This window comes from Arvicola amphibius, chromosome 3 (genome assembly GCF_903992535.2).
Source record: "Arvicola amphibius chromosome 3, mArvAmp1.2, whole genome shotgun sequence".
Lineage (NCBI taxonomy): Eukaryota > Metazoa > Chordata > Mammalia > Rodentia > Cricetidae > Arvicola > Arvicola amphibius.
The window spans coordinates 24,513,074-24,540,151 of NC_052049.1; the positions used below are offsets into that span (position 1 = coordinate 24,513,074).

At 34.8% G+C, this 27,078-nt stretch overlaps 1 protein-coding gene across 12 annotated transcripts in view; it reads right to left on the reverse strand.

Annotated features, from left to right (window-relative positions):
- Positions 1-27,078, reverse strand: part of Lmbrd2 (LMBR1 domain containing 2) — a 76,741-nt gene that overhangs the window by 11,430 nt on the left and 38,233 nt on the right. For 9 of the 12 annotated variants that reach the window (XR_006020773.1, XR_006020774.1, XR_005284652.1 and 6 more), the window contains 8 exons: positions 26,851-26,984; positions 25,079-25,184; positions 24,496-24,593; positions 21,405-21,508; positions 19,910-19,956; positions 18,148-18,253; positions 15,549-15,675; positions 13,179-13,341 (listed from right to left, as the gene is read on the reverse strand). Coding sequence is in view for 1 of the 12 variants with exons in the window: in XM_042054763.1 (XP_041910697.1) it covers positions 13,281-13,341; positions 15,549-15,675; positions 18,148-18,253; positions 19,910-19,956; positions 21,405-21,508; positions 24,496-24,593; positions 25,079-25,184; positions 26,851-26,984 (783 nt within the window). In the remaining 11 variants the exon portion in view is untranslated. Of the gene's footprint in view, positions 1-7,511; positions 7,628-12,442; positions 13,342-15,548; positions 15,676-18,147; positions 18,254-19,909; positions 19,957-21,404; positions 21,509-24,495; positions 24,594-25,078; positions 25,185-26,850; positions 26,985-27,078 lie in introns of those variants that run through there. The other 3 variants (XR_006020775.1, XR_006020772.1, XM_042054763.1) reach the window with 2 other exon arrangements.

Consider the following 27,078-nt stretch of genomic DNA (forward strand, 5'->3'; position numbering starts at 1 on the left):
AGTTCCTCTCTCTGGTGACCAAGTATTCAAATACATGAGCCTATGGAGGCGATTCTTATTCAAACCACTTAAGAGGGTTTGGAAGAAGGAAGGGAAGGGGGAAATGCTGTAATTACATCATAATCTCAAAAATCACAGAATTTTAAAAAAAAAAGAATAGACAAAGGAAAGACCAGGTCCCACTTCATAAAAACCCACTCAAAATGAAAAAAAAATGTTCTTCCAATAACTATAATAATGTCTTACAAGATAGATACTATCATAAATTAAAGCTTTGTAGTAGAGCCCACCACTTAAAGATAAATACTTCTCTTTTCATTATATTAGAAGGTCATGAAGTATTTGAGTATGCACTCTATCCACATGAAACCAAAGCATAAAGTAAAACATAGAATGGAAAGCCCAGAGCAGAAACGAATGGAATCTCTAAAACTTAAACATGCAAAAAGAAAGGGAAATGTGCTTCTCGATCTATAGAGTTACTATATCATCTAATGTGGAAAAGTCAAGCTGGTACCTAATTAGAAGCTTTATCCCTATTGACTAAATTTTATGGTGTTACAAGATATTCTGTACACTACCAAAGGAGAAAGGTTATCATCACTATCATCTAGCTGCAAACCCTATAACCTACAACAGCAGCTGGCCTGCAAGATATAATGGTGCAATGGTGACCTCAAATTATGGGAAAAACCAGCCACTTTTGGACTGAATTTAAGCCCTGCTCCATGAGATGGAACCCATCCCTGCTAGAGTGGCCAAGAACTGGAGACTAGACAGATCCTGAGCAAGTCTAGGACAAAACCTTCTGTTATTATTCTGCTAACAGAACATAGCAATAAAATGACTCTTAATGGCATACTGCTATGACCACAGAGCAGTGTCTTGCTCAACCCTCAACAGAGAAGCTTCTTCTTGCAGTAGAAGGGAATTAATGCAAACATCCACAGCTGGACAATGTGCAGAGTGAGGGACTTTGGAACACTCAGTCAGAAATGGGATGGCTTCATTTAATCCCTCCCCTCAAAGGCCAGGGGTTTAAGCATAAGAAAATACAGAAAGATTATGTGAGCCAGAGGTGGTGGATAACTTGTAGGAAACAGTGACTGATGCATGTGTGTACTCACAGAGACTCTGGCAGCATATACATGGCCTGTACAGGTTTATGCCAGACTGACAGGAACCATAGGTATGGGTTCATTCTATCTTGACTAAAGGTCAGAGATTTGGAACTTGTTTCTGCTCTCTCAAGGTTATTGTCAACAAATGTAACTAATATCCAGACTTGGTATTTCAGGAATTACGAAGTAGATCTGTTTCTAACTCAAATGAAAGTCTAAGGATCCAACTATATTCCTACTCCCTTAGGGAGATAAATTTGTATTCCACCCAGGGAGTGTTTTGCCTACAGAATGTTTTGGTCTAGAGTGTGAACGTTACTTATCTTGTCCTGGCAAATGAATGTTTAACTAACAATGTAGCCTGTAATCCTTCAACTGGTATGTTCATTTCCTTGTATCATTTTTACTTGAAATAGAAATATGGCAATTAATACCTTGCATAGATCTCATTTCTGTAAAAAGACTTGTTACCTCATGACCATGATCTTGAAAAATTTTTGAAATAAAGTCCATTTTCTACAATGGCTTCTACCTAGAAGCAAAATAAAGTTTAATGTAGTAAAGACAGAAGCAGGATCTCTGGTGATAACATTCCAAGAGGAATTGAAAAGCCTCACAAATTGATATATAGAAGCAGACATGGTATTTACTCACTCAGTCTCACTTCAGTTCATACAGGCAATTATCCCACAACTTCCATAAAAGATGCCCTTGTAAGCAGTACTTTCTTGTAAGTAGTGCTTTCCATGCCTGTGTTACAAGCTTTTTGTGCAGAGCTGTTTAGAGTATCTCATTCCATAGTACACATTGCATCTCAGATGATACTGAGTATGTTCTAAGTGTTATGGCAATAGACTATCAGAACTTCAGCTAGGATCTTGTGAAAACATTACATCAAAATTACTTTAAATGCAGAAAATATGGAACAATACTGTGGGTGTGTTTGTTAGCTATGTTTTATCGCCCCTACGAAACTAGAGTGTAGCATGAGTAAAAATCCAGAGACAGATACTGGGGTTCAAGCTGAAGATCAGACAAGCAAAACAGCCAAGTCCCTAGAGAAGTCTTACATCTACTAAGGCTGGGCAACTGCAGACGAGGCCCTCAGCCTCTGTCTCCTCCCATTTTGTATTCCCCTTTAGTGCTGGGATTAAAGACGTGTGACTCCTAGTACTGGGATTAAAGGTGTGAGCCTTTAATCTGTTTCTGCTATAGGGGTCTGAATTTATCCAGGTTTTTCAACTCTTATCTTCATTCTCTACTTATTTTCTAATCCCCATGCCACTACTCTGATAAGTGGTATTTTTGTCGAAGCTGGTCTCCTAGATATAGTTTGATGGTTAAGGGAAACATGCAAGAACCAAAATTAAGTAAGACAGGCAAGGATTTGTGCATGTCATACCTCTATGTGGAAAATGATGATTATTCTATGTATTCAAGAGATGTCAAATGGCTCAGGCCATTTAATTGAATATAACAGACTATTGTGTTTTTTAAAGGATTTTAAAAAATAATAGTTCTAGGAAACATATAAGGAAACTGACAATTTAGGTCTGTTTGTGTGGTATAGTGAATAAGAAGAGTACAGATGACAAATAATATACTCTACTTCAAAAACAAAAGGAATGGAAGTGTGTCTATATGTTGCTTTTATTGGTTAGTGAATAAAGAAGCTTCTTTGGCCTGTAATAGGGCAGAATAGAGCTAGGTGGGGAAAACTAAATTGAATGCTAGGAGAATGAAGGCAGAGTCAGGAAGAAGCTATGTAGCTGCTGCCAGAGAAAAAATGTGCTGGAAACTTGCTGGTAAGCCACAGCCATGTGGTGATACACAAATTAATAGATATGGGTTAAGCAAAGATGTAAGAGCTAGCCAATAAGAAGCTAGATATAATAGGCCAAGCAGTGATTTAATTAATACAGTTTCTGTGTGTTTATTGTGGGACTGGGAAGACAGCAGTCTCCCATCTACAAATTAGCAACCAGGCAGGACAGAAACCTCCGCCAACAAATTGGCACACCAATGTGTGCCAGCTAAATCCACATAAAACCTGAGAGAGCTTGGAAAGGAATTCTAAACACAAAAGAACAGAGTTAAGTATAGCTTTTTGGTAGCCAGCACTTTTTTGGGGGGGGGGATGGGCTATTTACTGGTGGTGAGCTTAAGAGAGGTCTTCCTGACTCAGCATTGGCAGCAAAAACTGTGCAGCTCCTTTAAGAAGGCTTCCCAATCCATGCTAGTTAAATGAACAGCTCTGGCTCTTTCAATAGACTGAACATTTAAATGGGTTTGTGAGCAGCATGTTACAAATCGCTTAATGGTGACTCAGACCCACTGCGATCTTAGATCTGGGGCGGAGAGAACGGTTCTCAGAGGTAGTGAACATGCCTCCACCATGTTGTACTAGACAGGTCAAGCAGGCAGTGCCGTGGAATTGGTCCTAGCCATGCCCACTTAGCATTTTAAAAAAGGGACTTCTGGTCAGAAAATAATTACAGATACACAATAAAGATAGATTCAAGTAAAAAAGACCTCTAAATGGGTCACAGTGTTGGATAAATGTACACAGGCTTGGGAGGGAGAAGAAAAAGAATACAGACAGTTATAAAAGTAAATGGTTATAAAAAATAAAACAAAGTCTTTAAAGAGACAAGAGTACAGACAGTCATAGATAATAGGTAGTAAAAAAAAAATAAGCCATGTAAAGATAGAATATACACAGAGAGTCTGGATTATGTATATTATTGTGTTTTCTTTGAATTTTTTGACTGTGAAGGAACTAAGTACAAAGAGACATTTCATTGTATTGGCTGTAAGCTAAACCAACATAGATGTTTTAAAGGTATCTTGACTTCAAAATTTGGATCTAAGGATATGTTGCTTTGTAAAAGAGGTTCTACTTTTGCTTCTACAGAGGATGGGAGCCTTTGGATTCATTCCAGATTAATGTGGTTTGATGGACCCAGATCCCCCAGAAGGTAGCTGTGAACACTGCCAAAAATTACTTTACTCAACAAAAGCAGGAAGCAGTTTGGAGAAAACTATGCCCAAATTCACTAACTGGTTGTTTATAAATATTTGTTTACATTTAAAGGGAGATGTGCTATAGAGAACACTTTGCATTGGTATGGATATTGGTCTACTGCCATAAATTTTAGGTCAATTTTTATATGTATATTTCTGCTCATGATTAAGGTATTCTGTTTGTGCAGCCCTTTTAAAAATGTAACATATAATTAAAAAATAAAATAGAGAGTCATCTATAACAGTCAAGGTTATAGTCATGTTAGGTTTTATAGATATATAGAGGTATATTTCAGTTAGACAGGTTTTTTCCAAATCTTTCATAGACCTTTAGAAAATGTTTTTTAAAAATGTTTTAAGAGCTTAAGACTTTTCATGACAATAAGACACATCTGCTCCTGACAGCACCAATAACTTCAATAGGGAGATGGGCACTGAAGAGGCTCCTTATGAAGTTTGTTAGCCATTTGTGCAAGAAACTGCTCTTGTCTGCACTGCTTGATGAACTGGACAGGAAGGACCCACAAAAGAATGACTTCTGAAATTGTCTAAGGAAGATAGACAATCCTTCAGGGTTCCTGCTTCATGAAAGAGTCTCCCAGACATTCTGCTGGACACAGAAGAAAGTTACTGACAAACTACTAATATAGGCATAATTGCCCTTGAAATTTCCTGCCTCGTGGGAAAGTCTGCCAAATACTCTGAGCCAGTAGGTTGAAGATGGATGCCCCAATGTTACAAAAGAACTTTGGGTGACTGTCCAGGTAGCAAGATGTCTCTGTCAATTCTAGAGTTTTGGAAGTTGCTTACAATGCATTTCCTGTTAACTTAGGTAATATATCATTCTGGAGTCTTTGATGGAGTTGAAGAATAGATAGTTATAAGTTTCCTTAGTTATGATAAAAGATAAAGTAGATATAAATGTTGTAACTGTAATTCTTGCTTGATAACTCTCTTGTTACATGTAATTTTATTATCTTAAAGTTAAAACCTTCCTTTTTATTTAAATAGAAAAGGGGAAGTGGTGTGGGAATTCCTTCTATGTGTTGCTTTTATTTTTTAATGAATAAATCTGTTTCAGGCACTGGCTTAGCAGAATAGGGCAAGGTGGGAGTTCTAAGCAGATGGAGGAGAGAGCAGGCAGAGTCAGGAGAAGCCATGTAGCCACCACCAGGGACAGATACCTCCACAGGAACCCACTGAAACTTTGCCAGTAGGCTACAACCTCGTGGTGATGCATGAATTAATGGAGATGGGTTAGTTTAGGATATAAGAGCTAGCTAGTAATATGCTTAAGCTATTTGCCAAACAGTGATTTAATTAATACAGTTTTTGTGTGTTTGTAGGCAGACTGCAGCCTCAAGGCTGCTTCTTTGTTCCTGGCTGCCCAGACCACAAAATAATCACTCAGAAACTATATTATTTTGAATATCGTTTGGCCAATAGCTTAAGTGTATTACTGGCTAACTCATATCTTAAATTAACCCATTTCTATTAATCTGTGTATCTCCACATGGCTGTGGCTTACCGCCAAGGTACTGGCATTGTTCTCTGGCAGAGACTAAAGAAATTGAACAGTAAATGAATAAAATATTCAACCAATAAATGGGCACATGAACTGAACATTTTCAAATGAAGAAATACAAATGGCCAATAAATACATTTAAAATACTCAACATCTTTAGGCATCAGGAAAATGCAAGTTTAAAACTACACAGATTCTATCACACCTCAAAAGTAGCTATCATCAAAAATAAAAAAAATGGTAAGAATGTAGGAGGATGAGTCAAAATATTATTTTATATTGTTCGTAGGAATATAAAAAAAAGTTTAGCTGCTATGAAAATCAGCATAGGGGTTCTTCCAAATACTAAGGACTACCATATCACATTTGGTGTGTGTATACTTGAAGCCTCCAATTCAGCATACAAAAAAAGAATCTGAAAACTCACAAACACTCTAACACAATTCATCACAGGCGAGTTAAGGAAAAAAAATCTGTGTCCATCAATGAACCAATGGATAGTGTGGAATATATACCTAGAAGAGTATCATCAAACCACCAAGAATAGTATTATGTCACATGAAAGAAAATGCTGGAACTGGAGATCATCCTATTAAGTCAGGTAAGTCAGATGCAGAAAGACAATAGGTGCTCCACTCACCTATGGAATCGGTTTAAAACCATGATAGTAGTAGTAGTGGTAGAGGGGAATATTACAGACTAGAAAAGAAACCATCGAGAAGATGGAAGCTAGTAAATATATTCAAAATCATTTATATATGTCATAACAAAACACATAATTTTGTGTGATAAATATTAAAAAACAATCATTGCTTTAAAAAATCTAAAATGTATATTTATTTTATGTATATGTATGTGTGTCTAACTCTATGTATGTGTATAACATGAAGGCTTGATGCCCATCGGGGTCAATAGAGGGTATTAGATTCCCCAGAACTGGAGTTTATAGGTGGTCAGGAGCTGCCATTTTGGTGCTGTGAACAAAATCCTGGTCCTCTGCAAGAGCAGTGAGTGCTCTTAATCATTGAGCCATCTCTCCAACCCCTAAAAAGAAAGAAATACTTTCTAATATTTTTTTCAAGTTTTCCTTCTGTGGATTCACTTTGGTGCTAGATCTAAACATTATTGGCAGGCCCAAGGTCACCTACAATAACCAAGATCACCAATACTATCCACTATGTAACCTATTTTCATAGCTTTGTGCTTCAGGACCATGGTTTTCATTATTGTGGAAAGTATAAGATTGACAACTATAATAGTATGTTTTTCTATGGCTGTATATAGTTGTTTGCTTTTCTTATCAGCTATTCTAGTAACAGTTGTGGATAACATTCTTTTCTCCACAAAGTTACCTTTCTTCCTTTGTCATAAATTAACTGAATCTATTCATGTGCATCCGTTTCTACGTTCCTTATTCTGATCAAATAAATGATCTGGTAATTTTCCCACCCATAATCCCATGCCTTCTTATTGTCCTATAATAAACTTTAAAGTCAAGTAGTATTTGTAGGCTTTGATTTTTGACAATATCAATTTGGCTCTTGTAGAGTTTTGCCTTTCTCGTAAGTTGTTTGATAATATCTACAAAATAATTAACTAGAATTTCGAATTGACCACATTGAGTCCAGCTGGGAAAAAATCCACACCTATATACTATTAAGCCAAAGAGATGGACTATCTCTTCATTTACTTAGTTGTTTAATTTCATCAATTTTCTATTTTTTCCTCAAATATATCATGTACAGATTTTGTTAGATTTTGAATTGGGGAGTAATAGAAATGTTATTGTATTTTAAACTTTCAAATCCCAGTTATTTATGTTTGGCACACAGGAAAGGTACCTGTTAAGTTTTACCAGTTGACTGATGCTTCTCCACCCAGCATTAGTTCTGTTAAAGCTCCTATTGCTTCTCTATTCTCACTGTCACTGGCGTGCACATTAAGCTTCTGTTTACTTCTGTTTTCATGTAAACACATGACAGAGCAGATATTAAGAGTCTATCTATTTAATTATTCATCTTTAAATGTTCTATAAAATTTGACAGTGAATTATAAGGAATAAAGAATATCTAGATTGTCTCAAAACAGTTTAATCTCAATGGAAGATGCATAAATAACCAGCAATTGTAGCTCATAGAAATGTAGTTTATTTCATGCAAAGCTATATAATATCCTATATTTTAATAATGAATCATATAAACACTTTGAAAAATTCATTACATCACAGTCAGTTACAATACTACAAAGGAATTGTGAGTCAATGAGTTTGTCAAAATCAAACTAAGGAACATTATGCATAGATAAGGCCAAAGATGCTAACTTACTTACTGCTAGCACTTTGTAGTTTTTTCCAAATATAGATTTGAAAATGTAGTGGGAATCTACAGAAAAATAGTTAAATCTACAACCTACTGGCCAGGTAGGAAAACATCCATTGTTAACATCCAGTAATAAAAGCTGATTAAAGATAATCTTGGCATCATGCACCCCCAAAATGAAGTTACCATTTTGAAAATTGTGATTGGATACAATTTGAAAAGACTTATGTTCTATTTCATCTAGACAATTGAATTATATGAAGGCAAAATACCAAGCTCTTTATCAATGCAATGTAGAAATTAGGCTTATTGTATGCTTTTCTTGGGTACTGGTATATGTATACATACATATGAAGAAATGAAGAAAATGCAGGCATGTTTCAGATTCACTTCAGAATACTGTACTAAGGCAGTATGTTGGGTCAGAACTTATTTATGGATGACTTTAGAACTATTTAAAAGCAATACTACAATTACCTACAAAAACATTTATAAAAATTAAATACCAGGAAATAACATCAATAATTAGAGCTATTTGTCCTTTTTAATACTATAATTTATATATATTAGGTTATAGTATTTAAAAGATAGATATACATATTCTCTATCTTCTAAAATTATAAAAATCCTTCAAGTTGTTCCCAAATACAAAGAAAAACAAATCCATTGGATTGTTCAAAAAATAAATAAATAACACAAACTCTTCCCTACAACTTGGCATGCCAAACAGGGAAGAGGTTAGCCAGTATTCTTTTGATAAAGACAGAAGACTTATACCATAATGCCAACTCCAAATGCTCTGCACATTAACGTGCTGTGCACCTGTTTCATGTATGTCTGCCACAGCCAGCTACTCTTTCTACTCATTTGCCCCAAACACAGTAAAATTTTTTTACAAAATTATTTGTAATCAACATACCTGAAAAATAAAAGGTTTTGGGGGAAGAAACCAAAACATCTTTTAGGATAGTGAATGCAGAATTATACCAAGTCTAACTTTATTAAGAAAAATTTAAATTATAGCAATATTTCACCTGATCTCAATGGATAAATCCTTTAAAAATGAAATTTTGTTGTTGTTATGCTGGCTAATATGGAAGCAAATAAAGGTGAGAGCATGCCTCCTTGGCAGTGGAAAGGAGGGTAGTGCCTGCACCACAGGGCTGGGATCCAGGAGCTGGAAATGGGGCTAAACCTGACTCGTCTTCCAAATCTCTAGCTACAAAAAGCAACTGATTTAAAAGTACTATACAAAAAAAAAATCACAAAGCCTCCTGCAACACTTTGTTCCATTTTTAAACATGAACATTTTTATGAGTTCCTTTTTATGATAAATATACAAATTTTTACAGTGAAAATGATTTTTCCTGCAGTGCCCTCCTTTGTCCCCTACAAGAAAGTGCACTGAACTAGCACACAGCACGTGTCTATTCAGACACTGTCCACGGGTTCAGCAGCCTGTTTCACTCCTTAGGTACAATACTGCTATTTCAAGTAATGAGATTTGAAGTCAGAAGTAGTTCCTTTTGAGTGCACTGCTCATCAAAAATAACTGTGTACATAAAACAAACAAAAGAGAAAACTCTGTCAGCATGTTGAAAATCAAATGATAAAAAGAGGCGGAAAAGGAGGGAGGATCAGAGAGTGGGAGGCACAAGAGAAAGGCAAACCCTAAATACACTTACTTCTTAGCTTTTAAAGTTAAATGTATACAGTCCATTGCACTTTGAAAATTCAAGTGTTCTATGACTCTCAGGGACTTGTTTTGTCTCAGTACAAATATACTTTCATCTTTGTGATTTTTCAGACATTAAAATTCTAAGACTAAATCTTACTTTTATAACCGGAACTGTAACTATTCATTTTATTTCCCCCTTAATATGGTAATCAATATGCTATCAAAAACATTCCTTAAACTTATCAAAAATATAAAATGAGGTGTGTAAATAAACATAAATGAAATCTGTCCATTAGCATGCTAAAAAAAAACTTAAAAAAAACAGAGTGACTTTCCCACCTACACTTAATTTGGACACACATTATGTTTAAATTTTAGATCAGATGATTTAAATGATAGAGGCCAGAAACATACCAAGCAGCAAGACTTCTCTTTAGATGTTTAGTCAGATGAATTTGATCTGTTTTTATGATGGGAACTTTTCATACGTTAACTCTTACCATTCGTGTGAAATGAGACCCTCTTGTGGGATGAAATTATTCTAAAACCCTTGTATGAACGTGGCACAGTAGCAAATATTTATGATTAGATTTATATTTTAACTCTTATTTAGAATAATTGTACAAAAATGTACAATTAATAAAATGACTATGAAGTTGTAAAAAGTAAATTAACAATACATATAAGTGATTTTTTAAATTTATAGATTTTTTTCCTATAATACTTATTTTGAGTTATTAGTTTGTTAAATGTTCTTAACTAACAATTATTTTAAAAATATTGATTTAAGTGCTGTGGCACGCGTCTTTAATCTTAGAACTTGAGAGGTGGAAGAGAAAGATCAGAGGACCAAGGTCATCCTCAGTTATATAGACAGTTCAAGGTCAGCCTGGGCTACAGGAGACTCTGTCTCAAAAACAAAACAAAACAAAATTTTAGATAAGTCTAATAAAATATTTCTTAAAACATGTAAGAAAGACATAAAAAGTACCAGAAATAATTCTTTAAGAAAAAATCTTGTTCATAAAGCATATGAACTCTAAAGTAATATTTTTGTGACTGTATCTTTACATGTTATAAGTATCTCAAAAAAATAAAAATATTGTACAAACTATCAGTGCTTTATACAAAGTATCTTAATAAATATTAACTTAATTCCTCAGACATAAACTCAGTCTTCCAGTATGAAATCATTGCCTTCTAAACTCAAATTTACCCAGCAAAGTAAGTTTCCTATATGGTCACATACAAAATTCTGTAAGAGAAACTCTTTAAAAATGTGAACACACTCTGGATCACAGAAACAATAAAAACTCACTGTGGAAAAAACTCAAAAGCCATAACGAAACCCAGCATTTGTGAAGCATATGTATACATAAACATCTATGCATATGTATTTATACACGTTTCTATTATTGTAACTTTAAAGAAAAACACCTTTAACATATTCCTATTAATTTGTTTAGTGCATTAGCAAAGATAGTTGTAAAGTTGGACATTTCTTCTCTTTTTATCCTTCTATTTCAACAACAGCATCTGAGTATTAAGAAAAAAATTTAACAAAAAATGTATTTAAGAAAAATTATTTTAAAGTAAATCCACAGAACAAATGATGAAATTATTTCAGCAACTTTAGACAAATTAGTTCATTTTGCTTTGGGGACTTCAAAGCTTCTCAAAGACCCCTTACTTACTGTGATAATCATCCCTTTCACCTTCAAAGTACTACTTAAAGAAAAGTACAAACAAACAAAATAGCCCAGGAGAAACCCCAGCACACAATCATCAACCTAACCCCCTCACAACAGTTTCGTGAGGTAGATCAGTAAGTAGGTAAGTAGCAAATGTCCTTCATTCTGAAAATGAAGAAATTGAGGCACTGAAAGGTTCCATGATCTGCCCACGGTATTCCAGGAACCAATCATAAAATCATAAATACCATTACATCATCACTGCTCTGGTCAACTGCCCTCTGGCCCCATTTCACAGTAACAGGTTATATGCACTATGAGTCCTTGAATTAAGCAGGCTATGCAACCTTCAATTCAGAGTAAATCTATCTACTGATAATTGTTTAAAAGGGGATCTATTTGAAAGGTTATCAAAAATGCAACCATTAAAAAAGAAAAATAATGAGGATGATACATCCTTCCTTTCAGTACCTACATAGAACTACATTCTTAACATATGACAATATAATACTTGAACACTAGGAATAACTGCAAGGAAAATAGGTGCGAGACTGTCTGGACAAGTTTAAGTCTGGTCATTCACATAGAATGGATTCTCTAAGAGACACAAACATTTCAGGACCATAAAACAATACCTGCAAACATGTTGCATTCAGCCATGTTCACATTACAATAAAACACTGGCTCTTTAAAACATAATACCCAACTTTGGCTTAAATACAAAGGTTGAAAGAACCAATTTAAAATAACCATGTTTAGCAAAGAAATTATTATGACATATTTCCATTCTAATACATTTTTTCTGATTTTCCTAAGCTATAATTTTAGTGTTAGCAATAATTACAAATGGATTATTTTTCTTTTTACCTCTGAATAGCCAGAATAGCCAAACATTTTCTTTTTAAAAAGTATTAACAGGGCCGGGCGGTGGTGGCACACGCCTTTAATCCCAGCACTCGGGAGGCAGAGGCAGGCGGATCTCTGTGAGTTCGAGGCCAGCCTGGTCTACAAGAGCTAGCTCCAGGACAGGCTCTAAAAAAAAAAAAGCTGCAGAGAAACCCTGTCTCAAAAAACCAAAAAAAAAAAAAAAAAAAAAAAAGTATTAACAGGTATCTTTTAAGTATTACAGAATTTGGGGATCTTTTTGGAAATAAATAATTCACCATTAATATTTATGTTTTTTTGGCTGGAATGATCAGTGTCTAGTCACTATGCTAAATGCTAAAAGTGAATATTTTTCTCTGAAATGATAATCTTTTACAAAGCAATAATATCAAAATCATAAAAAGATCCAGTTACCACAAAGAATGAAAAGAATACCACATCACCCAGTTAGAATACACATGCTAAAGACACTAACACCATCAATTGAAGAATAATCCTAATTTTACATGCAAAATCCCACTAATTTGTATACAGATCGGAAGTAGAGTTGTTTACATTCAGTTATGTGTAATAAGAAAGCCTTATTTTAAGACATGGGTTTTGTAAATACAGTAATTAGCTGAGGTCTCAGTTCACTTTCACTTCTTTGGGAAATGTAGGTTGAACAAATTTAAAATACATTTATAAAATTGTAGTATTTAGTATGACTTCTGGCTTCCTTGGACTTTAAAAGAACTCTCCTGCAAAAAAAAATAACTTGAAACCAGCTGTGTTCTGTTTATCATGAATTAAACCCTTCCACTTAACTCACTCCTGAGGCAGACACTTCAGATGGTAAGCAATAAATCCTATCAGAAAAGATGACACTCTAGCCAACAAATAACCTAGTATTCTTAAGATGTGATCTCTTTTCAGTGCCATTTTTGTTATCCTTACTATTCACAGACAGTACAGAGGAGTTGTAGGGCACAATCATGTTCATAGAGGCTGAGCTGATGTGATGACCCTGGCTACTTGAGCCATGAATTTCTTCAAACTTTAGATATCTTCAAATATTATGCTGGAAGACATGGAGAGATATCGTCCACCAGGCTGATACCTAAAAGTAAACATACAAAAATGATCTAATATCAAAAAATAAGAGAAAAGAAATGTGAGAAAACAATAAAAGTAATCATAAAATTTGTAATAACTAAAATTTATTCAATCACCAAAAGTAGATTCTAACTCCCAAAATTATAATCCAAAAGGATGTAAATGTAAATCAACCAGCAGCTGCTTTGAAGCCTGATTTTATAAATATAGAATATATCATAGATTGAAAGACATAAACAAAATGAGGGAAGTAAGACACATTTAGGAGACTGCATAAATAAACACATTAATTGTTAAATATAGAGTATTCCAAGGCTTCTGCTATTTATATGCACTAATATACTAAACTCTTTTAGCTTGTGTGATATTTTTATGTTTTTATTTTCGAAGTTCTCACACAAATTAATGGGTTTCCTTATGGCGCGTGCACACACAGACACACACAACCGTGTTTTACTCATACTCATTCCCTTCCTCGGTTATTCCCAACCCTGTTGCTCCCTGCTTCCTGGTCCCCTTCCTCTCCACAAGCAGTCTTCCCTTCTGCTTTCACATGTAGGCCATCACTCTCCTTTCTTTCTCTTCCAAACCACTTAAGATCATTTCCTTTTCTCTCACAGTCCCCTTCTTACTTTTATTTCCTTTTATATCTGGCTTATTTCATTTAATATGATTTTTAGTTACAAATATTTTCTTGCAAAGTCATGTTTACACTTTTCCTTATGGCTGAATAAAATCTCGTTGTATATATGGATCACCTTTCTTTAACCTTTTATCTGTTGGTGGACATTTAGGCTGGCTCCATGTCTTAGCTACTACTAATAATTAACAATAGATACAGATGTGCAAGTGTGTTTGGTATGCCCATTTAAGCCTTCCGGGCATATAGGCAATGGCAGAGTTCGGTCATATAGCAGTTCTATTTTTATGCTTTTTGTTTTACTATTTTTTATAGCAAAACAACTAAATACATAGTCTTTGTAGTCAAAGTACGGGAGTTAAAAATACCTGATTTCTTACTTATAAACTGTGTGACTCCAGGCAAATTATTGAGCCTTTGAGAACACTAATCCAGTAAGAATTTTTGTAGTAAAATTCAATTTTGTTAAAATGTCTATATTAGGTCTGACATCAAAACAGATTAGTTATACAGATATGGCTAAAGATAATGAATTCCATAAATGGGACTGTTAAATAGAGATATAAATAAAATCATGATTCTTTGTTCTTTGTCTCAATTCTTTCTTATTTCTAATGTCACTACTGTTATATAAAAATATCTATTTTAGTAATAACTACAGAATAATATCATTTTTTTTTGTTTGGTCTTTTTCTTCAGCAGAGCTCACTGTATTTCTGATTGTGGCATGAAATTTACTTTGTGGTCTCATATGGCCTCAAATTCATTTTGCTCATCATGTCTTAGTTGTTCAAATACTAAGATTATAAGCAGATGTCATCACACTTGGCAGAATGTCATAATTTTTAAAAATATAAAATAGAGGGTATAAACAGGTATCAAGTGCTAACTAAGTCCATAGCTTAGTTGGTAGATGCTTGCCTAGCATATACAACTCTTTGGGATTAACTCCCCAGTAATAGACAAACTGAGTGCAGTGGTGAATTCCTGTAATAGGAGGTGAAAGCAAGGGGATCAGATCAAAATCATCTTTGACTGCACAGCAAGCTAGAAGGCAACCTGAGCTGGATGAGACTTGGTCTCAGAAAGCAAAACAAAACAAACAAACAAAAAAAGGTATTAAATGCTACTTCAAATTTTTGAATTAACAGTAAAAAGGGAATTTCTTTTTCTCTTGCTATACAGGGGGCCTTGTGCATACCAGGTAAGAATACACCCACCAAGCCCAATATTTTCCTCATGCTTAATCATCTTTATTTTCAATTTCAGTGAAATTGAAATTCACGCCTGGCAATGCTAAAGCATGCATGGGCAGCCCATATATGGCAGTTCTGTTGAACTTGTCCATATTGAGTTTCATGGTCTAAGTTGAGAACAACTGACCAGGTTTCTTCCTCAAGAGGGCATCAGATCTCATTACAGATGGTTGTGAGCCACCATGTCGTTGCTGAAAATTGAACTCAGGACCTTTTAAAGAGCAGGCAGTGCTTTTAACCGCTGAGCGGTCTCTCCAGCCCTTTCATTAAATTTTCAGAGGCACACTACAGCCAAGTGATACAACCAGAACTTACCTTCCTGACTCAGGTTCCAGAGAATCATCAGTGAATGTCTCTGCATTAAAATCCAAAGGTTCTGCATCCTGGAGAAGTTCTATCCGGTCTCGTTCAGTCCTGTTATTAGCCCTGGTGTACTTGGATGCTGTTCAAAAGAACAAAACAATGGCTACTTTTCTATTATCTTTTATTTATGGATCATAGAAAAAAATCAAGGCTGTATCTAAAAGCTGGTTATAAAGACAAACTTAAGTTGCTTGGTTCTTAGAAAATCAGATTCAAACATAACAGTATAATACAAAATAATGAAGACAGTGTCTTAAGCCATCTAGCTAGAGCAATGGCGTTTCATTTGTATTTTATAAGTTCATAGTAGGTAGTGTAAAGATTTAGAATCTAAAAATTAGAATTCATATTTAATATTTAATTATGGTATCACCACTGATATGGGATTTTCCTCTGTATGCTGTGATTACCATTGGTTAATAAAGGAACTGCTTTGGGCCTATAGCAGAGCTATAGAGACACAGAGCTAGGTGGGGAAAATTAAGCTAAATGCTGGGAGAAAGGAGGCAGAGTCAGAGAGAAGCCATAGAGCCTCCGCCAAAGACAGACTCTGAGAACTTTACCCAGTAAGCCAGTCTCGTGGCGATACACAGATTAATAAAAATGGGTTAAATTAATATGAAAGAGTTAGCCAATAAGAAGCTAGAGCTAATGGACCAAGCAGTGATTTAATGAATACAGTTTCTGTGCAATTATTTCTGGGCTGGGCGGCTGAGAACCAACAAGCAGCCTCAACCAACATCACTACCATGAAGTTGTTCATTATTAAATCATACTTTATTTGGTTTCAAATTGAAACTTCATTTATTTTGGCTAGAAATTTGAGACATAATCACTTCAACTCTTAAAGATCTTGGAGGAAATAGATAGTGGTAAGAATGTGATCAAAATATATTGCATGAATAATTAAAATAATTAAAATAATAAAAAATAAAAATTATCCTTCTTTCCAAGTTGAAACTCTTACCTACAATATGAAATCCACACTTTGGAGCTGACAGTACCTGTTTCTAAACTGCCTGGAGAGCCTCTTATGAACCTTCTCATGCTTAAACTCTAGTCATGAGAAAAACACACCATCCCAAACATTCTCTTACACCACTATGTCTTACTCTTTTGCTTATGAAAACCCCCTTCTTCCTGGTAACTATCATTCATTTCTAAATACTGAGCTCAACTTTTTCTTACAGAAATAATTAGTATAAAAATCCATCCCTAAGACAGAATCCTTTTTTACTCCTCCCAGGTATTTCCTTTAGCATCAGGTGTATACTCTTTGGTAACAACTCTCATGAGACGTCTGCAACATCATTGAAGTCTGCTATCAAAATATCTCTAGTAGTTCCATGTAGCACTTTTATATACTTTCCAGCTGTCTGGTAAAAAATCCCTTCATCTCTTTATGCACATTAACCAAACTCCTCACTATATCTTTTAACATACTAATTTGTTATTTTCATCAATGAACTGGCTGATAATTCTAAAATTTTAGTTACTTTTTTAGGCCTAGTATGTTTGCTTTTTCATATTTTGAAGATGGCTCATATTTTCTTTCTTATATACCTCAGAACTTTTTGTTAAAGGCCAGACATTTCATTTAAAAGAATATAAAAGTTAGGTAACAGTTATGCTCAGAATGGAGCACATCTCTTTTAATTGGGTCACTGGTGTTGAGGGATGGAATTATCTAATGTGTACTTATTGTGAATTTAGACTCTTCCTTAGTTCTCTTAAGTCTGCACATTTAGATTGTCTTTGAATTCAGATGGCACTCAAGCACAAATTGATGTTCTCGGTACTTGTCCACTCTCAGCCATTAGGACACCTGTGCTTCTAGTCCTCCTCTAACAGCACATTCTTGCTGTGTGATTGAGCAGCTGGGTGGGAAAGGATGCTCAGATTTCCTGCTTCAGCTCATTCTCAAATGCATCTCAATTCTTGACAAGGTTGCTCCTTCAGCAATATTTCATCTTCGCCAAAGACAAAACTTTGACTCCTACATAGTGTGAAGTCCTGTGCAAAAACAGAGTTCCTGGCATCTTCCCAAGGGCAGAGGACTTGTTTCTTCATTGTGTCAGTGACACACAGAGGTTTCCTAACACACACAGTGGTAGAGGACTTAAACCTAACTCCAGCCCTTCCCTAAATTATGAACATTCTGGGAACAGTCCCCACCCTAAAAAAAACCTCAAAAATACTTTTCTCTCACTGTATGGGAAAGCATTTGAATATGAGTCTGCCAATACCTATAAAAATAAATGAATAACTTACATCAATCAGAAGAAAAGCAAAGAAAAACAGTAAGATAAATAGTAGAAATAAGTACCTCCCTAGAACATGCCTTGGAAATAACTTGGTTATTTAGATTCATATACTTACAACTACTTATTTGATGTCCCATTTCCCCTTTCTTATACACACTAAGGACTATGATAAAGAGAAGTCACTGTAGACATATTTGTGAATCCAGAGATGGGTACAGTTTCAGTTTCTATATAACATGAACATTAGGAAAATAATCCCTAAGCAAACTCTAAAATAAGCTACTTACACCAATTGGTAGTAGTATCTGAGAAATTCGACTCTTTGGGGTCAGGATGAACATTTCTGTTCCTAGTGGAATCTTCTCTGTTGTGTCCATAACGTTCTTTCCATTCCTAGAGAAGAAACCCAATCAAGCATATAACAAAAAGTTACACTATCAACATTGTATATGCAGAGTATTACAATTTTTCACCAGAAATCAGCATAATTTTAATGGTATCTTTAGAATCAATTTTTATAACTTTTAATTTAAACAAAAACATTTACAATTATATTAGCACATTATTCTATCTAAAACATCAAAAATATTACAATAATAGCAAGTAAAAGTTATGCTGTAATATACTTTTACTTGAGCAAGCTACAAATACTAGAGATCTGGTAAGTCATTTTTGATAACAAATTAAGGCTGTATACAAGTATAATAAAACTGACTCATATAGATAGGAGTTATCATGAAACACAGCATGATCTCATTAAATGAAATTCTATATATTATACTTATTTAATCAGAATGGTCATTTGAAAGCCACCTATCCACTGTTTTGTACAAGCAGGGATACATTCATGGCAGACACCTTTGGCACTTTGGATACATTATATTTTATGTATATGTAGTCAGTCTATTACAAATTGGTAAACTGGAAGTTAGAAATCCCAACACAGGGGTTTTCAGCCTTCCTAACGCTGGGACCCTTTATACAGTTACTCATGTTGTGGTGACCCTAACCATAAAATTATTTCCATTGTTCCTTTATAATTATAGTTTTGCTACTGTTATGAATTGTAATGTAAATATCTGATAGGTGACACCCATGAAAGAGTTGTTAACCTCCAGGGGCCGTGACCCACAGGTTGAGAACCACTGTCCTAATAGAAGGTGAACTCTATTTCCAATAATGCCTACTTTTGGTTCTAATTATGAAATAAAGAACAAATCTATCTTTTTAAAATATTTATTTTGAGACAGATTCTCATTATGCCCTAGTGCTATGTAGCCCAGGCTGACTGAGCACTCAGAAAGCTGCCTCTGTCTGCCTCTGTGCTGGGATAAAGGCATGTACCACTATGTCCAATATACAAATCGCTTTTTACATGGCATATAATGGAACATACAAAGACAATTAAGACATCTTCTCTTAGCTACTTTCCAGGGTAATACATTAGTGTCAAATTGTAGAAATTGTAAATAGATTTTCTTTTTTTTCACCCTCTCAAGAAGATTTGCTTCAGCAAATGAAGGGCTTACAAGGAACTAAAGAGGAAAATATAAATGCCATATTTTAAGAAGCATATTAACTGTAAAGCAACCCAATCTTCTTTATTATCAAGGTTTCATGAATTCATTCATTGAATAAACAGTGAATGTATGCAACAAAGTGATGGATGTTAGACTTAAATTAAGTTACTGCTAATGACTTTTTAAAAGAACAAATCTGACAGAATGTGTATATGTAAAAGTATTAAAATTTTCCTTCTTTAAAAATACATCCAGGGAAGGAGAGATGGCTTACCAGTTAAGAGTACTTGTAGCCATCTGTAACTCCAGTTCTAAGTGACAAATGCCCTTTTATGCACTCTGGGCACCAGGTATGCACATGGTACAAAGGCATGCACTCAGGCAAAACACTCATACATAGTAAAGGGGAAAAAAATCTTTTGCCATTTGCTTATTTTTTCTCATCTTTAATCATTTACTCCAAGAAAGATTCTTATGGTGTTTCCTAGATATTTCAGTTAACAGCAATTTAATAAAATATTGTACTTACTCTTCTTCGATTTTCACCCTCCTCTTGCCTTTGTCTTTTTCTTTTCTCTAAAGATAAGAAAAATGGCCTCAAATTTGAATACTGTTTACTTAGATACAGAGTAACCGAAGCAAGGAGAACAGACTATGATACCCACAGCTTACTACAAAGTAAAAGCAACAGGTTACTATTAAAGAGGGCCTGAGAGTTCCCTCAGGACACAGCTGGTGTTTCCTAGTTTTGCTAGAGATGGCTTTGTAGTCTGTCTACTGTTAGCTCTCCTTCCTCAGGATGATCTGAAATTTGTTTTTCTGTAGCTTCTATTCTCATATTGAACTTTTCTTCTACGCTAACTTTATACTTTCTGTATAATTCTGTTCTCATATAAGGTCTTCAGGTTATACATACAATGCTTGGGGCTCTATGCCCCTTAAGACAGAGTCTACAGAATGGTGATTTTATCAGTATCTCCCAGCTTACCAGTCTTATCAATATTAAGAAGGGAGTGCAATGCCAAATACAAATATCACATCAAATAGACACTACCTTTCTAGGAATACATGTGAAAGCGAAATTCTGGAGACTATTAAACAATGTCCCCAATCAAGGTTTTCCACCCATCCTACCTCACTTGAATAAAAGAAAACTTAATACATTCCACTTTGTGAGTGGGTTTTAGAAAAGCTCCAGGTATTTTAATAGTACTCACATTTTCATACTAATGATCATTATATTCCAAGAGGGAAAAAACCAGTTTGAATAATTTCCCATATAGCAGCAAACTAATAACTAAATTAATGAGCCTCATAGTTATATAGAACTTGGCAAATATGTTTCAGGACAAAGACACAACTCTACTATGGTTTGGATCTTGGATAATCCCTAAAGTCTTGATCACCAGGCTGTGCTTCTGGTGGTAGATGACAAATCCTTCAAAGAGAGGATCTAATGGAAGGAAGTTAAGTCACTCTCAGAGACTGAAGAGACTATTGGGACCAGAGCTCCTTCCTATGTCTCTCATTGCTTCTCTGTCATAAACTGGCTCACTCTCTTCCATGACATATTACACTGGTTGAAGGGCGAGTGACCACAAATTGAAATCACTAAAACTGGGAATTAAAATAAGCTGTCTTTCCTCCCTGCAAACTAAACCAGGTATATATATATGGGTTTTTTATTCTTCTCTTATATATTACATCCTAACTACAGCTTCCCCTCTCTCCTCTCCATGGCACCCTTCCCCCAACCTCCCACAGATCTGCTCTTCTTCCTTTCTCTTCAGAAAAGGGCAGGCCTCCAAGGGATATCAACCAAACATGGCATATTAAGTTATTACAAGACTAGGTACATCCCCTCATATTAAGGCTGGGTGAGGCCACCAAGTATTAGGAAAAAAGTATGCTGTGTTTCTTAAAGTAGATAAAAATTACACTCAAATTTTACAAACATTAATTTTGCATTTGAATCTTAGCACTTAAAATCTGCCCCTTTATTTTTTTAAAATGACAAATCTTACCTCGTCTGATTAATTCTTTTCCTTCATCAACTAGATCTGATGTCATATCATTATCTCCCATGAACTGCTGGAAACCAAGCAGATTCAAACAACGGGTTCCCAAGCTAATGGAAGCAAATTTTAAAACATTATTATTTCACCTCATAAATATTTTGATAAATTGTTCTTTATCATTGTCACCCCCATAGAAACCACGATTATTAGTTATCAGGGCAAACTGCATAATAATGCAGTTAGTTATTCTTTACATGGTCCTTCTTTCTCTTTTTTAAAAAAAATGCTTATGTCCACCCTTGTGTGAAGTTTCATGTCTATAATCGCAATATTTGGTGGACTGAGGCAGAATGACTGTCATGAATTTAAAGCCAGCTGAGACTATAGTAAAACTTTATCTCAAAAGAAAACAATACAAATTTTATGTTGCATATTTCACTCAGTAGATTTTTTATATTTATACAAAAGTAAACTGACCAAATTATCAGCACATCTTTAGAAAATAATTATACCAGAATGCTAAGCAATGAATACAATAAAATCAAATTGTTCTTTTTAAAATGTTCAAAGAGAAGTTATATACCAAAAAGTACAGATAAAAATCAGTATTTCTACATACAAAGATTTCTTGTTTAGAAAATCTTTTGGTTTCTGAGACATGGTGCCACTCTGAAGTTCTGGATGTCCTAGAATTCACTATTTAGAATAGGCTGGCCTCAAACTCAGTCTCTTAAGTGCTGTGATTACAAGCTTAAGACACTCTGCTTGGCTTAGAAAAACCTCAGTTATGCAAACTTTAATGTTATGCTTTGTTTTCCCTCAAGAATTAAAGTTTCTATTATATATTGTAAATGATCATTTTATCTTATCTAGAGGCTAATTACTAGAAATGTTATTTATTTTATCATACAGGATAAGAACACTTTAAAAGCATTGTACACAAGGGAGGAAGCAAGAGATGGACAGGCAAAATTAATACTGCTAAAATCCTACTGTGGATCAGACAATTCACTCATATTTAAACCTTACATAACCGTCAGAAATAAATATTTATTTTTATATGTATAAAACACATCTGAGGGACTGGAGAAATGCGTGTGTGAAGAAAGCAAAACAGCCGATGAAGTGAAAAATCGCTGATTTATACTAAGAAATGTGTAAGTATCTGGCTAACTCAGAACACATGTAAGAGGAATGCATGCACGGCTTTGAGTAAAGTTCCTGTTTTCTTTGAGACAAACTCACTTTATCATGTTAAGATCACTATGCAGTTCAGGCTGCTCTCAAAAGGCAGGATCTTCCTGCTACTCGCTTACAATGCAAAACACCATTCCTAATTTAGAGAGAAACCTTTTCATTTGTGTGTGTGTGTGTGTGTGTATGTGTGTGTGTGTGTCTGTGTCTGTGTGTGTGTGTATGTGAACGCTACCGGGGAATAAACCTAGGGTGCTGGGCATTCTAGGCAACACATCACTGAGCTACATTTCCAGCCCCATAATGATTATTTTTCAACAATCTTCTTTCTGATTTCATATATTAGGATTTTGTATTTGACAAAGCATTATACTAATTTATATTATTTTGAGTCACAAAGCCATTTCATCTCAAAGTGCTAACATTCCCAATATGACAACTAACAGGAAAAGTACTTGAACTCATGATATTCCATTAATATTTTTATAAAACTCTTAAATAAGTAAACATATAATCAAAATAGCATTATAAAATCTGCTATTTTTTTTCTACTCTAAAGGCAAAACAGGATCTTGCTGTAGTCCATGCTGATTTTGAACTGGAGATCCTCCTGTCTTAGCTACAAAACCTTAGATTTGTAGACATGTGCCATGATGCTCAGCTGAGTCATGTTTTCAATTACAATCTTTTAGTTATTTTGTTTATCAAAAAGTAAAATTTTTTAACTTGGTAGAGAATTTAAACATGATTGCTTATTAACCTACTATTAGTATGTTAATATGTTATTTATAATATTTATGCACCAACAATATAGGATTTAAGTAAGCTAATAACACTTTCATTAGAAAAGAAAATTAATCTATATCTATACTAATGAAGTGTTTTTATAAATTTGGACATATCTTGGGACATTGTAGCAGTAAGCAGGGACAGAAGTATAAAGGTGAGGAATACATATGAGAAAGTAACGAGAAAAGGTGCTAAGGCAAGCATACCTTTCCATTAACTCTTTTTTATTGAGAATTTTGTATATGTACACAATGAATGATTATTTATAATCCCGACTTTACCACTCATAACTGTCTCCGTTCTTCCTAATACCTCCCCCACCTAACTTTATATCTTTTTCTAAAACAATTAATCCACTAAGCCCAATGAGTGCTTCCATATATGCATGGATGTAGGGCTAGCCACTGGAGTATGGGAAACCTACCTCAGCCTCAAAGAAGAATGTCTCCCTTCCAGAGCACTTATCAACTGCCAAAGGATCCTCAGGAAGGGCGGGGCCTGGAGTTCGATTCCCACCTCTGTAGGAACTATTGCTGGCTTGATCTTGTATGAGTCTTGTATGGGTAACTGTGGCTCATATGAATTCATTACTGCAATAGCTTTAACCTTTTTGAATCTTACCTTTACCAAGATTCTATAATTTTCTCTGAGCCCACAAGAAGAGTAGCCCATGCACCTTCTAGGCATAGAGAAGTATTTTTCTTTATACATACGACCTGATTATAAGTACTCCTCACCTGACCCTTTGTGTTGGCTATCATCTGCAGGATTTAGAAACCCAGCAACAATTATATGGAAAAAACTCAAAGACTAAATTGTGTTCCTATAAAGAAGCTAGATGTGAAGGGGTATTATACACCATGCTGGTTGTCAGTTTTACAGTCCAGGACTTTAGAATTAACACCCTGCAACTAATCTTATCACTCTGTAGCCTACATAACTGTAACAGAATGACTCCAACACTCAAAAGAGGCCTTCAAACTATCCTAGTTCCCATAACCTTCCCAAACACAAAGAACTAAAACCAAGCCAGTAAGTACTCAATGGTGTTTTAGGGGAAGGGATATCCATATCCAACTAAGAGCATGAGAAAAAGAAATGTTAAGTTTCCTACCTAAAATACGTAGCAATGCAGAGAATTACCACCAACATAGGATAATATATATAGAATCCATCTGCAATAAAGGATAAAACTTTCATGGAACCCATGATCTGAAGAGCAAGAGAAGAGTTAAGTCAGCATAGTTCCGTATTTTCATTCCTTTCCATCATTAAAAAAATTTACCCACAGGAAAATATGTCAACAAACTAGACTTCTCAAAATTTAGAAACAAAGTATTAAGTGGTATGCATTTTTAAAACTTTTTCCTGTTAAGGCTTTCTTTTAAAGAAGTCTAGTATTTTACAACTACTACAAAACCATGGGCATTAAGAATATGCATATAAATGCTAATGCTACTATGAGGCAGGTTTTTAATGCAGCGCATCTAAGTAATCTATATGAAGGAAAATTTTTTTATAATTCTAAAAGGAAAATCACTTTAAGCCCATCATTAGTAATCACAATCATAACCTTTAGGCAAAGGCTTTAGTGATAAAAAGGAGTTTCATAATGCTACTGAGCCTGTCTACTGACAATAGAAGATGATTCATAACAACACCTGGCACAGATAATGAACCTAAAGAGTCATACTTACAGAAGTATATGCAGTTGGCTGGGTATTCTGGTGAGAGATGGATGAATCCATGTGTGTCAATCCCAAGAAGTTAAGACATAAAGGGGGAGTCAAACGGCAAAATAACCTACAATAAACATTTAAAAGCACCAACATATATATATATATATATATTAAATATAAAAAAACCACATTTTACATTATAGTGAAATGTATTAAAAACCTTTCAGATAATTCTAATTATAATTTTTATCTATTTGCATATTATATATGGTTTAATTATCTATGTAAACTGCCCTTACTGGGGACACATTCTGAAATCCTATTAATCACATTTCCTTTAAGAACACAAATGCCTATATTCTTAACTGCAGCCTCAGGGTGCCTCCTTTCAGCATTCTGGCTAAGATCAAGTATAAAATGAGTATCTTACATTGCTAGAACTTGGGGAACTTGGGGCTGGGAGAATGGAAAGGTTTAAATATAAGGAGGTAATATTGACAAGAGTTCTTCTGTAGTGAGAGAAAGATCTGTGTAGGTGGTGATCACTGTAGGACTCTACACACAAATGAAGGACGAAATGTAAAAACTAATTAAAGTCTAACAGTGCTGCCAACAGTAATAAGCAATATAAACTTCCTCCTTTGGTATTGTACAGCACCTACAATGTCATCATGATGAAAAGCTTGAGGAAGGTTACACTGTGTATCTGTAACTTTCTAAAAATTCATGCCATAGCTTAAAGATGAAACAAATGCCATAGGCTCATTTGTTGTAGGGTTTATCTTCACTGTGTGGCTCTATTTTATGGGGTGGTGTAACATTTAGGAGGTAGGGCCTACCTAGAAGAAGCAGGTCGCCTGGTGTTATGAATGGAAATCTGTCATGTTTGGGGTCCTATTAGTCTGTCTTTGCTTCCTAAGTACCATGAGCTGGATAGCACTGTTCCAATACACTCTATTTGCCATTTGTAGCCTCACTTCAGGTCCAAAACAAGTGACGGTAGACTAAAGTCTCTGAAACAATTAGACATAATAAATATTTCTTCCCCTAAGTTGTTTGTATTATGTATTTTGTAACGGCCACAAGAAACTAACCCAGTGGCTTTTATTTTTTTTGTAAGACAAAATTTTGACACTAGGGGTGCTGGAGAGATGGCTCTGTGGTGAAGAGTACTGCTTGCTCTTCTAAAGGTCCTGAGTTCAATTCCTGACAACCACATGATGGCTCACAATCATGTTGAGATGTGCTGCCCTCTACTGGCCTGCAGGCACACATGCAGGCGGAATGCTGTACATAGAATAAATACATCTTTTAAAAAAGGAAAATTTTGACAATAGACATTACCTTGAGTCTTAAAAATATCCTATATATCTGACTAATAATAGCCTAGATAGATTGCCAGTAGCTAAAGCCAGACCTCTAAATTTCTCTAGGAAAGAAATGTTACTCTTAGTGTCCTTAGAAATTTAATTCAGTTTGAGGCCACTGACTTTCAGAACACTGTTTACATCTAACATAGCCTCTAAACTTTCAATTGTTCATATACTAAGTTTCAAATTGGTAAATTCAGGCTGTGTCTTTTTTCCTAACATGGCGCTCATAATTTAGCCATAAACTTCAAACAGGATTTAGTGATCACAAATACCCATTTCATAGTTAAAAAAAGAAAAAAAAACAAGTTAGTTCACAGAAATGTATGTTCATACAACATTCATGAACAAGAAATAAAAGATCTATCATTAGCACTTAAAACGAAAACATTTCTTTATCCTAAGCTCAATTCTACTTACATGCCGCTGAAAAGAAGGCTGTAAGCATCGGTCTGATGATGCGAAGCCAAGTAGTAGTAATTAAACACTCGAATTCTGAACACCGTAGAGTAAACACAAATACTTAAGAAGAAGATGGAAAGGAAGCAAGCAATCTGGAAAAAATAGTTAAGACCTGATTTAAGACTTTATTACTTTATTTACTGCCATAAAAATTATCATTTGCTCCAGCTATATTTACTGACGTCC